Raw genomic sequence first — 12942 nt, 5'->3', positions numbered from 1 at the left:
CTTCGATCAAAAAATGGACCAGTAGCTCCCTCTCTCTCTCTCTCTCCCAAGCTATAAACTAACTAAATAACTGAGATCCAACCCCCCAAAAATGTTTTCTCAGTTTGCATGGGCATTTTTGCCAAGTGATAACCTTCTAAACCCATTTTTCAGCATTATCCAACCATTGAAATAATTTTCAAAATTAAATAATCCTGAAAATTAATTTCAACCCTTCTAACCCTACCCAAAATTAAATGTGCCCATAATGCAATCCCTAGTGTCACCACCAACACTTATTGGCCAAACAACTGTCCTAGGGTCAAAACTTACACCAACTAACCCCCAAAGCCTAGCTAGCATAACTTATCACAACTTTTGCCTTTGACACCCAATGCATCCTCGAGGTCCTTGGCCTGTTACCATGAAATAACTGCCATGTACATCACATGTACTAATATCAACAAGATTAAAGCATCTCAAAATTTCACATCCTCGTGATAGATGAGGTAGTAGGCATGGACTCAAGAAAGGGTGGTGTTGAGAAACCCAGTCATTTAGTTCATTTCTTTCCTTAATTCCTTTTGGTTTCACACTTAAAGCCCCAAAAGGGCTAGGCACCCACATTTTGGCCACCACGCAAGACTACATAGTGCCTATAAATAAGGCACAAACTCTCACACATTCTTACTTTCAAGCATCAGAGTACTCTCTTCATCCATCATTCTTCTCTTCACTTCTCAACCTCTCCATTGTTATTCACACCCCGACTCAGAGGACATTACAGTCCATGGAGTATTCTTCTTGTTGTTTGCTGCCAAGCACCCTATTGCTTCATTTGCAGGCTGCATTTTTTAGCGGATCAAGTCACCCAGCTGTCCACATCCTTCAAGCTGGCTGGTTTCAGATTCCCCCCTGCTAGCAACTAGATTCTATGCACATATAACCTATGGTTTTGTAGTTGGTCCCTTCTCTGACAACACACATGGCTTCTAGCTAAGGGCTGACCTGCATTTTGCAGCTAGTGATCATCCTAAGGCTATGTTTCAGGCTACTGCTGGCCACCCTGCTGTTCTTCATCCTCCAGAGCATGGTTGTTGCTAGTCATCATCTCCCTCTCCTCCAACAGCACCTGAGAACTGCGTTCCAATCCCTCTATAGCTGTCAAGTGCTCAGAGAGCTAAAGATCCTCTTCATCAATAAAGACGAAGGTTGCAGGATCAACAACACTCTCAAATTCCCTCCTATTTCCATTTCGCCATTGGAAGAACACCATTATCTTCTCCCTCACACCCTCCCGTTAAAGGTTTGACAAACCGGTGCTATGGCTTCTCCACAGATTGAAGGACAAACCATTGGGCGCTCCTCCACAATGAGAATGGTCATACCATCAAAGATTGTCATTGTTGACCTTTGCTCACTGCCCCACAAGAGTATACGAGTCTTTCACTCTAGCAATCCTTAGTGCCACCTCACCCTTTTGTCAAAAGATGACGTACCAACGAGACAGTAGGGTTTGCAGGGAGGAAGACGGAGTGAACTCGGCAAACATGGAGAAGAGAAGAGAAGAGAGAAGAAACTTTGATGAATGGAAGGATGAAGTTCTGTATCTAGAGTGAATGTGATACAAGGGAACAAGGGTGTCGTAGCACAAGGAAGATGATGATGATAGCCACGAACCACGAACCGCAATGTCCTCCTGAAGGGGTGTGAGGGTAGTAGAGAGGCTGGAGAGAAGAGATGACGGACTGAATGAATCAACCATAAGGAATGAATAAGAGAGTGGCCTATAAATAGGCATAGTCAATATAGGATGGAGCCTCTTTTTGGGGCTGCAAACCCTAAACGCAAAACACAGAAACACAAATACGCAAACTGTGGGTGAAGGGTGAAGGGTTTCTCAACACCCCCTCTCAGGCCCAAAAAGGGGAACAAGAGAAGAGTGAGGTGGAGATGCAATGCTACATGCTGAAGAATGCTCATGCAGCAGGTGCCACTTGGACAGTGTCCCTCGTGGGGAAATTGTTCACTTGCCCAAGCGCCCTAGTACAAAGATGATGAAAACATGCAATGCATAGGAGGAATGTCGGACTTTGTGTGGTGCCGAGAACCATAAGGATATGCCTATACTTGATCTCAGGAGGTGGCTCCATGCTGACCAAGAGATGAAGAGGAGGAAGAAGATGTAGAGGATCCCTAAAATCCAAGATTTCCACCTGAAAGGAAACTTGCAGTAAAGAACAATAGACAGAGTGAATTGGAGAACCCGAAACTCAACCTCGGGAGAGAAGCCACTAGCTCCATGCATCCATGTTGGAAGGAATACGAAGGCCTCGTCCCCAAGTCGAGGTTGAACCTCTGAGGTCCCGATCTAGGTGGTACTTGAAGATCCTGGATATCAGTAGAAGAGATGACTAGTCGAAGACAACCACCCTAAGAAAGTAGAGGATGGGTGAAGAACTTCATGTGGAGTAGGTTCCCCCTCTAAGGTGGGAGGTGGAGGGCCCCTCGCTGAAGTCGAAAAAGTAGATGTCCCCTCTAAATCCCCCTTTGAAGTAGATAGGTAATCCAAAAACTCATGGATCACGGACTCCGAAATGTCTGATGACGAAGTAAGTGCCGCCGATCGTGCTGAAGAAGGTATTTGGGGAGCCGAAGAGCTTCCAGAGGTAGCCTCTCGAACCTCAGTAGTCGAGAGTGGGAAAGGGTGGGACTCAAAATGAGCGAGAGGTAGGCAACAATTGCTATCTCTCAGTGGAGCGGACTGGGTAGCCGAAGAAGAGGAAGGAGTCAAGCAGCCACTGTCTCTTGAAGGAGTGGACTGACAAAGAGACGTTATCAAACAATCACTATCTCTCGATGGAGCGGACTGCAAATCTATAGGTCATTGAAGCCGCTGTACCTGAAAATAAGTGGGAGAAGACTGTCGTTGGCATTGCAAATCGATCCTCCATGTGCTCGAAAGGACTTAGTGCGCATCGGATGCGTCTTATTGCCTTGAGCGTAGTACTCTGATAGCCGATGTATAACGATCTCTATGGCCCAAAAAGGAGAGGTGGCACAAGGAGTGCCTGGTGGAAGACGCATAGTACTTTGGTCATCTGTTGGTAAAGAAGCCCATGGATACTAGTGTGCCTTGCTAAAGAAGGAAGAGGTCAGCCACCATGAACCACGAACCACAATGTCCGCCTCAAGGGGTGGAAAGGTAATGGAAGGGCTGGAAGTGAGCTGCCAGTGAGAGGAGAATGCAACCAGTAGTAAGAGATTGCAACCAGTAGAAAAACGCAGGTGAGGAGAGAGAAAGACTAAAAACGCAAGCAAGATAGCCTGCAGGAGAGAGAAAGACTAAAAACGCAAGCAACAGGAGAGAGAAATACTAAAAACACAGACAGCAAGACTGTGATGACGTGGCAAGCTATACGGAAGCAGGTCTGCACAAGAACAGCAGTCGCCTAGCTGGAATCAGCTACAAACTGCGTGAAGAGGGCTCGAAATCAGGCACCAACTGATGGAGACAACAATGAACAGCTTCCGCTGAGATGTCCTCCGCGAACGGGGTGTGGGCAGCAAGCTGAAACACCTAAAATCTGCAAAAACGAGATTTTGATACAGCGAAAGAAAAAGAGAAATGGAAGCCGAACCCGCCACCGGTCTTTGCCTTCATTGGAGTGGAGGATCTTTGCCGCTGTTTAAGTAGATCCAGCTCTAATACCATGTCAAAAGATGACGTACCAATGAGACAGTAGAGTTTGCGGGGAGGAAGACAGAGTGAACTCGGCAAACATGGAGAAGAGAAGAGAAGAGAGAAGAAACTCTGATGAATGGAAGGATGAAGTTCTAAATCATGGAGTGAATGTGATACAAGGGAACAAGGGTGCCATAGCACAAGGAAGATGATGATAACAACCACGAACCACGAACCACAATGTCCTCCTGAAGGGGTGTGAGGGTAGTGGAGAGGTTGGAGAGAAGAGGTGACGGGCTGAATGAATCAGCCGTAAAGAATGAATAAGAGAGTGGCCTATAAATAGACATAGTCTAGGATGGTGCCCCTTTTTGGGGCTGCAAACCCTAAACATGAAACACAAAAACGCAAAAATGCAAACTGCGGGTGAAGGGTGAAGGGTGAAGGCTTTCTCAACACCTTCTAGGCCACAAAGATCATTTTGCATCAGCTATCAAATTTTTATGCTCACAGCAATGAGTCACACACGATGCACACTAACCCCTTGTGGGCAAAAGAAGGCTCTAAGACCCCACAAGCAATAAGCCCTCTTGAAGACCACCACAATGTGCTATGGAGGTTTCCCCCATCCATTTTCCGGTCCAATGGCTTCCATGGCCCACAGTTCTACAATCTACTCCATCAAGAGATATGGCCATTGGGTACCATCTCCTCAAGAATGTTCTCCTTCGAGAGACCGTGGCTGATCGATCCTTCCACTCCTTCGGCTCCACAATCTGCTCCACTGAGAGACAAAGGCTGTTACCCACCTATAGCTACACTAGAGCTTCCCCTTTTTCCTCCTCGATTGTATGGCTCCATGGATACCAACTCCGATGTGTACATCGAGGAGTTTGTGTGATACCCCTCCCTCCCATTCGTCTTCTACTCGAAAGGCCACCTCCAGGTGTTGTCTAGCTTCTGGTCCATCAGAGCCCCAAGTACCTGCTTCAACACCACCAGTAGCATTTCCTTCATCATCAGACACTCCAAAGGCCATGATCCATGAGTTTTTTGATTTCCTATATCTTTCAGAGGGGGATCATCTTTCTTCGACTTCCAAGGGGGATCCCATTCCTCTGACTTCAAAGGGGCCTCTACTCATCATGCAATCCTTCATACACCTTGTCCAAAACCATTTACCTTCTTAGGGTGGTTGACACCACAGTGCCATCTCACCTATTGATGCCCGAGATCTACAAGTTTCTGCCCAATTTGGAGCTTTGGATGTTTCAACCATAACTTCGTGGCTAGGCCTTCATATTTCTTCCAACATGGAGACACCAAGCTTGTGGCTTCTCTCGAGGTCCAGTTTCAGGCACTATCAACTCATCCTTTGTACTATTATTCACTACATGTCTCTTTTCAAGTGGAACACTTGGATTACAGGGTGGATCTTCTCTCCGGAGGATTCTTGATCTACATCGACAGCAGACTAAGATCCAACGACACTTGACACATTGGATCTCAGATCTCCAGTTTGCTCTTTCTCCACCGCCGATGTACCACATCCTGTATCCAGGAGGGATCACCTGCTATTAGCGACTTCGACGATTGCTACTACATCCCAGGATAGTATATCTCCCTGCATCTGTTACATATACACATCGCACCACTTTATCACAGCCGACAGTTGTTCCCCTATCACAGCCGACATTTGTTCCCCTTTTGTAGCCATTATCTGGAGTACCAGAGCTACATACGCACATACACATACACGACACTTATCACACTCACAGCACCGTATTTTCAATTTCCAGTTTTTAGCTTTTCATTCAGCACTTTTATTTTGGATAGCTGGACCTCATCAGTTACTCTCTCTCTCTCTCTCTCTCTCTCTCTCTCTCTCTCTCTCTCTCTCTCTCTCCATGTACATTTATTAGCTTGAGAGGGGGTGTTGGGAAACCCATTCATTAAGTTCATTTCTTTTCCTTAATTCCTTTTAGTTTCACACTTACAACCCCAAAAAGGGCTGGGTGCCTACATTCTGGGGTACCATTGAGACTATCTAGTACCTATAAATAGGGCATTCTTCTCTTCACTCCTCAACCTCTCCACTGCTGTTCACACCCCAACTCAAAGGACATTGTAGTTCATGGAGTAATATTCCTTGTTGTCTGCTGCCAAGCGCCATGTCTCTTCATTTGCAGGCTGCGTTTTTTAGCAAATCGGGTCCAACTATCCACATCCTTTAGGCTCGTTGGTGACACATTTCCCCCTATTGACGACCAAATTCAATGCAAATTTTGTTAGCAATCATGTTTGTCATGTCTTGTCATCTCCTACCTGTGAGCCTCAATCTGAGTCAGACGAGGAATTTTAGAGCTCTCACAGGTCTATCATGTGTATTGATGGGGGAGACTACTCATTCTAGAGCAGCTATTTGGGTGCATATCTTTTGTTTGTCAGGTTCCAGTGTGTTTTCCATGTGCAGTTTTCACATTTCCCGGGCTGCCCTTGCCTATCGGATATTGTCCATGCCTTTCGGAATTTTTTCTGTGCCGCCTATATTTTTCTAGCATTTCCAGATTTCAATAGGCCAATTTAGGGGTTTTGTGGCTAGCCAATCCCATCATCATCTCCCCTCTTCCCTGGCAAGTGCACAATCCAACTCCATCATCTTTCTCCATCTCCGACGCTACCATCATCATCAGCCTGATTTGGCGCCCTCACTGACACTGTCGGTTGCATGTAGGGACTAATCAGCCCATCATTGTATCAGCATTCTTCTTCAGTCAATGCAATATTCTTTCCTCATCTTCTGCTTCCTCTCTCTCTCTCCCTCTCTCTTTCTGCTTCTCTCTATCATCTTGTTTCTCTTCCGTTGCGCACTCTCACAAATTTGACCTGCATTTTTGCAACCAATCCCTTCGACAGCGACACACATGGCTTTCGGTTGAGGGTTGACCTGCAATTTGCAGCTGGTGATCATCCTGAGGCTGCATTTAGCAGCCTGCCCTGCTGTTCTTCATCCCCCGGAGCATGGTTGTTGCTGGTCATCATCTACCTCTACTCCAACAACACCTTAGGACTGTCTTCTGCTCCCTTTACAACTGTCCTTCACCATTCAGCATTTACTTCTATACTCTACTACCTGGAGGACTGCATTTTGCTCCCTTCACTATGCAGATTCCCTTCAAGTGCTATCACCTAATCAACCAAGACAATGCTAACATCTCAAAGCTTGTTCCATTGTTTCAACATATTCAGCATGATTCAGTGCTCAAAATTCTTTACTCTACTTCTAAGTTTTCTTCTCTCAATGTTTGCCATACACTCTATGTTTCTCCCCACAAACCCTATTGTCTCTCTAATATGGTATGAGACTTGACTGCATACCCCCCTGTCACTTTTCTTGACGGGTGGTAGAGGAAGCCACGGCTCTACATAGTTATGCTATACAGAAGGATGTGTGTGAATATGGCTCTCCTTAGCATTGACACTTGGAAATAGTTGGTACAGTTCCTAGTATTGCCTGATCTCGTACAGCCACCTCTCTCAAGAAGATAGAACCTCACTCCACAAGTCAATTGGAAATATTTGCTTCTCAAAATTCAAATTGCAGGAACAAATCATTAGCCTAGAAAAAAAAAAGGATTGTGAAAAAATTAAACATTCTGAAAAACTACAGGGTTGTGTGACCAGCACTTGGTCAAAATTGCATTGCGATCAATCAGCATAAACTAAAATGACTGAGGCAGCTAGCTATTAACAGGCAGGCAAGGGTTGCAATCTCTTTCTGATGGGAATCCTTACGAATCGGTAAATGTCCCTAAATGAGAAAATAGAAAACATTGTAATTTGTTCTTACCAGGTACAAGCTCATCTTCACCAGATCCTTTGATACAATGCGGTGGATATGGCGGTTCTGGCCTATTTGCGTCATGTGTGTCAAGCAATGCAAGCATAGGCCAGTGTCGCACAGAAAACTCCCTGGCAAGCTTGTTCGTCTCTTCAACCATGTGAGCAATTTGCTGGTTGTGAGAGGGAGGAGCCTGCGGTTGAAAACATGACTTACTCGGACCTGAAACCAACCTCTCTCTCTCTCTCTCTCTCTCTCTCTCTCTCTCTCTCAAAATCCTTACCAGATGCCCCTCCGCCCTCCTCTCTCTTCTTTTTTTTCGTGAAGATAATTGAAATAAATGGCAATATTTACATCAGACCATCAGGTCAGCACCCTCTCTCTCTCTCTCTCTCTCTCTCTCTCTCTCTCTCTCTCTCTCTCTCATACCAGATGACCGCAACCAACAGAGCAGAAGCCTTTCACTTCGTCAACGATGACAAGGCCAACGTGCTTTTCTGCGGAGACGGAAATTTCCTCTGAGGCTACGGGAAGCTCGCGGCGGAGAAGCCCTAAGACGTCGAGCCCCATAGCGAGAGGTGTTCTTGAAACTTCTTGAAGCTTTCTTTTGTTCTGATATGGTGGCAATGCCGCGAACGCTCTGAGACAGACGGGCAGGAGGAGATAATGCCCGCAGAAGAAAAGGATGGCCGCCTTCCGAGGGGATCGAGAGCCGCTGTCATGGGATGCCACCTGCAGCAGAAAAGGTTGACCACCTTCCAAAAGGAATCGAGAGGCCGCTGTCATGGAAAATCTTAGTGGCGCGTCGGGTGGGACCTCCCGTCGAAAATCAGAACATTGGAACAAAATCACAACATTGGAAACAAAAGGCTTCCTTAAGCCTTTCGACCAGTTCTACCCTAAAATGCCTACGCGTCTCAGGGTGTTCACACGATCACCCTATGAATTAAGCCAAATCTGCAGTATTTGCCATAGCTAATTTTGCCTCTTCTCCATCAATCTTCAAATTTCACAATTTTTTCTACCATCATAAAAATGTCTACTTTATGAATCATTCGATAGTAAACAATTGATTTTTAATGTAATGATCGGAGTACACTAGCAACTAGGCTCTATGCACCTAGACCAATGTTGCAAGCAGTTAGAGCACCTCACGCCCAAGCCACACACTAATGTGAGAACACAATTAGAGCGGACATAATGTTGTCTAACATAACCGTTCCACACGTAAGCTTGTAATTTTATTTTTAATGGTGCACCCACAACATCATGCATTGTTCCTTATCTATTCAAAGCATGGCCTTACATATTCTTCACCCAAGTAAACACAACAAATATGCATTTAAGAAGGTAGCTTCATGCGTGTCTATTTTAGACACAAACAAATATGATATACATAAAAATTATCAAGAGGAAAACATAATGCAAGGTAAAGGATATTCGGCCATTATCCTAATGCATCAACCAAATCCCCCTCTTTTGATCATGCCCAACTTATACCTCATTTCCCAAAACAATTTAGCCTTTTAACCTATATCCCTCCACTTAATAACTATCCTACTTGATTCAAACATCAATTTGATCTTAGCCTCCCAAATGGCTTGAATTGCAAAAAGCTTGATTGTGTGATACTAAGGCAAGCTTGCCCAATTTCCCATTAATCCCAAGATCCCCCAAAATGCAAGTTTCCAAAAATTCCTCTTGGATGCAAAGTTAGAGAATGACCTCCTACCACAAATTTTCTATAATGAATCCATCCCATAAAGAGATGTTTTAAACATTCTTCTCTAGCACAATTAAATGTGACATTTGCTAGACCTCTTCCATCAAGCTTTTCCCTTGGCAAAACTAGGCCAAGGGAGACTTTGCATAAGAACATCCTTACTATTAGTTAAGAGGAGGTTGGGGGCTGCTCCCACGTGGCAACCCCCGACCTCCCCTTGACTTATCGCGGGGGTGCCACGCGTTCGGCATCCCCTCGCCGTGAAAAGGGCGCTGAGCTCCCGCGTCAACTTGCGCCCCGCCTCCTCGAGCTGCGTCCCTCGACCGACGACCCTCCACCTCCTCAAGCTGCGTCCCTCGGTCGATGACACTCCACCTCGAGCCAGCTCTATATAAAGAGCAGGTGTGACGATCATTTTCTCCGACGATGGAGGCGAAGTTGCAGCGCGAGGTGGAGCTCCAGCATGCACAGGCAGAGATGGAGCGCCTGCGGGCCAGCAAGTTGGCGTCAGCGGTGTTCCAGTATGAGGTGACGGTGTAGGAGGCGCAGGGGGCGTTGTTCCAGCGCCAGTGTGCCGCCAACGCGGAGCTCTTCGAGAAGCAAGAGGAGCAGGCCGAGGGTTTGGCGGTCCTCTCTCTCCTTCTTGGGCATGCCAGGCTTCGGAGGCAGGCGGCGGAACTCTTTGCAGTCATCGAGAACCAGGTTCATGTGGCGATCGAAGGCCATGAATTTGCCCATGAGCTGCCGGCCGTCTTGGATCGTTACCCGCATTCTGTAGTTGATGTACTGCAGCATGCGAGAGCCTCGCGACGACATGGCGGCACGCTCTCTCTCTCTCTCTCTCTCTCTCTCTCTCTCTCTCTCTCTCTCTCTCTCTCTCTCTCTCTCTCTCTCTCTCTCTCTCTCTCTCTCTCTCTCTCTCTCTCTCTCTCTCTCTCTCTCTCTCTCATTTTACCCAACATTTGGCCCACTAATTACTTACCCTTGAACTTAATATTGTTTAGGTCCCCATTTTTTGCCACCTTGAAAAGCAACACAAATAAGGGATGCATGCTAATTGGAAAAGGCAAAGGGTTAATAGGGTAGCCTTGCCTTACCCCTCTTTGCACCTCAAAGGAATCTACCAACCTTCCATTTATAGAAATTTGTGCTCTCACTTTTACTACTAAAAGGTAAGGTAAGACTTTGTCTATCCTATTGTTGAAGCCCATTTTCATAATTATTTGCTTCAAGTAGCTCCATCTAAATGTGTCAAAAGCTTTTTCACATTAACTTGCAGAAAAGCAACCTTTTTCTTGGAAGTTTTTGCCTAGGCCATAACAAGTATCACATTCAACACATTGTTAAGATGAGATCTTTCTTTTATGAATACATATTGGCGTTGAGTAATAAACCTCCATAATATTGGAGATAGCCTACTAGCAATTGCTTTAGTCATGAGTTTTTAGACAATACCCATCAATAATATGGGTCTCTAGTGGGGTAGCTTGGTGCATTGCTTCCATGTTTGTCATGAGCTTTTAAACAATATCCATCACATAATATGGGTCTATAGTGGGCCAGCTTAGTGCATTGCTACTGCTTTGGAATTTTTCCAATAATGCTATCTAGAAGACTACCTTCCTCCTAGTACTTATTGACTAGCTTTTCACATGAGGGGCTATTTCTAACTAGAAGTGTAGCATACATTCAACAAAGATACCATTGTGACCCAAGGATTTCTTAGTGCCCATGCTATTCAAATCGAGCGATGTTGTTCTCATCCATGATCTATGTGTCATCATCTTATTTCAAGACTACTATGCTTTTCTATAGCTTTTTTAACTTGGTGCTTCTTATGAATTCAGGGGAGGTATAGTTTGTGTCTAAAATCAATCTTTTTTCATAGAGCAAACTTGATGCTTCTTATGAATTCAAGGGAGGTACACTACATGTCCAATTCTCTTACCAAGGAAACTCTGTAGAGTTGAAACAGAAGCAGATAGAGAGAGAGTGCAGAGAGCTTACGCATTAATCGAGGTGCTCAATGATCCAAAATTGAACATTGTTGAATAGTGAGATAGAGTGAGAGTGAGTCGACGGATAGGTGTGTACTAGTGTGGTACACACAAAGAATAAAAGAATGTATTTATACTTAGGATATGGTACACTTACACCCGCTAGGGTGAGTTCATGTGTGTGAAGTAATACATACATGGGAGAGCATAAAGGGCCTTTACACCCAACAACCTCCCACTTAAAGGTCCGAAGCGAACCTTTAACCACAACTCCCACGAGTCTAATGCAAGCCTTTGCAAGACTTTTAGTGAGAACATCTGTAGGGTTGATCTTAGTCAGGGTGACTAGACCATCATCCAGAACCTGTCTGATAAAATGATACCGAACATCAATATGTTTGGTATGTGCATGAAACATGGCATTCTTAGTCAAGCATACAATGCTCTGGCTATCACATCTAAGTATAGGTGTTTTGGTGGTAGGCAGCCCAAAATCCTTAACCAAACGACCAAGCCAAAGTGCTTCTTTTGAAGCTTCAGTGGCTGAAATATATTCAACCTCAATGGTAGAGAGTGCTACTATTTTTTGCAATCTAGAGCACCAAGAAACCGCCCCACCAATCAAGGTAAAGATGTACCTACTAGTAGACTTGTGAGTATCCAAGTCACCTACCATGTTTGCATCACAATACCCTTGCAGATCTAACGTACCCTTGCCAAAGAAAATACATTTTCTTTGTGTGCCCTTAAGGTACCATAAGATACATTTCATAGCTTCCCAATGTGCTTTGCCAGGATTTGACATGAACGTACTTACAACTCCCACCGCATAAGCAATGTTAGGTCTAGTGGCAATCATAGCATACATGAGTGAACCACAAGCTGAAGCATAAGGAACACCCTTCATAGTACTTGTTGCCTTATCATCTTTTGGGAAAACTTATTTGTTGAGCTTAAGATAAGGTGGAAAAGGTACACCAAGAAGCTTAGCATCAGCCATAGAAAAATGATCAAGTACTTTGCTAATGTACTTTTCTTGTGAGAGAAATAAGGGCTATTGCTCCCTATCTTGTGTTACACGCATGCCCAAAATATGTTCAGCTACACCCAAATCCTTCATGGAAAAGGCTGATTTCAAATGTCTTTTCAATGCATTAATCTGGCTTTTATGCTTACCAACAATAAGCATATCATCCACATAAAGCACAAGTATAATAAGGCTTCCATCATTAGCCTTCTTAATATATAAGCAATGACCTGTACTACTCCTTTTAAATCCATGTGAGAGCATGAAGGCATCAAAATTTTTATACCATTGTCTAGATTGTCTAGGAGCCTGTTTCAAACCATACAGGCTTCTCTTAAGCTTACATACCAAATGCTCCTTTCCATGTATAACAAAGCCTTTGGGTTGTTTCATGTACAACTCTTCTTCCATATCACCATGCAAAAATGTAGTTCTAACATCTTGATCAAGTTCAAGATCCATAGATGCTACAATGGCAAAAAACACTCAAAGAGTGGTCATTTTGACAATAGGAGAAAACACTTCCTGAAAATCAATGCCCTCCTTTTGTGTATAGCCCTTAGCCAGAATTATGGCTTTGTATTTGGGTTTGCCATCCACACATTTGATTTTATAGACCCATTTGTTAGGAATGGCTTTCCTATCCTTGGGCAATGTAACCAAATCCCAAGTATCAAATTGATACAATGA

At 44.6% G+C, this 12942-nt stretch overlaps 1 protein-coding gene across 3 annotated transcripts in view; it reads right to left on the bottom strand.

The window, feature by feature from the left end:
* LOC148035789 (nicotinamidase 1-like) overlaps window positions 1-8321 on the bottom strand; it is a 32489-nt gene extending 24168 nt beyond the window's left edge. For 2 of the 3 annotated variants that reach the window (XM_087677800.1, XM_087677799.1), the window contains exons 1-2: window positions 7935-8321; window positions 7515-7698 (exon numbers count right to left, since the gene is read on the bottom strand). In XM_087677800.1, the coding sequence (XP_087533926.1) occupies window positions 7515-7698; window positions 7935-8291 (541 nt within the window). In that variant the 5' untranslated portion in view covers window positions 8292-8321. The remainder of the gene's footprint in view (window positions 1-7514; window positions 7699-7934) is intronic. The other variant, XM_087677798.1, reaches the window with a different exon arrangement.
* Between the last annotated feature and the right edge of the window lie 4621 nt (window positions 8322-12942).

The sequence above is a fragment of the Lygodium microphyllum genome, chromosome 5, assembly GCF_053477565.2.
Source record: "Lygodium microphyllum isolate KBCC chromosome 5, Lygodium_microphyllum_v1.1.10, whole genome shotgun sequence".
NCBI classification, from domain to species: Eukaryota; Viridiplantae; Streptophyta; class Polypodiopsida; order Schizaeales; family Lygodiaceae; genus Lygodium; species Lygodium microphyllum.
Note: the sequence above shows the minus strand (reverse complement) of the source record. Positions and strands in the feature narration are given on the sequence as shown.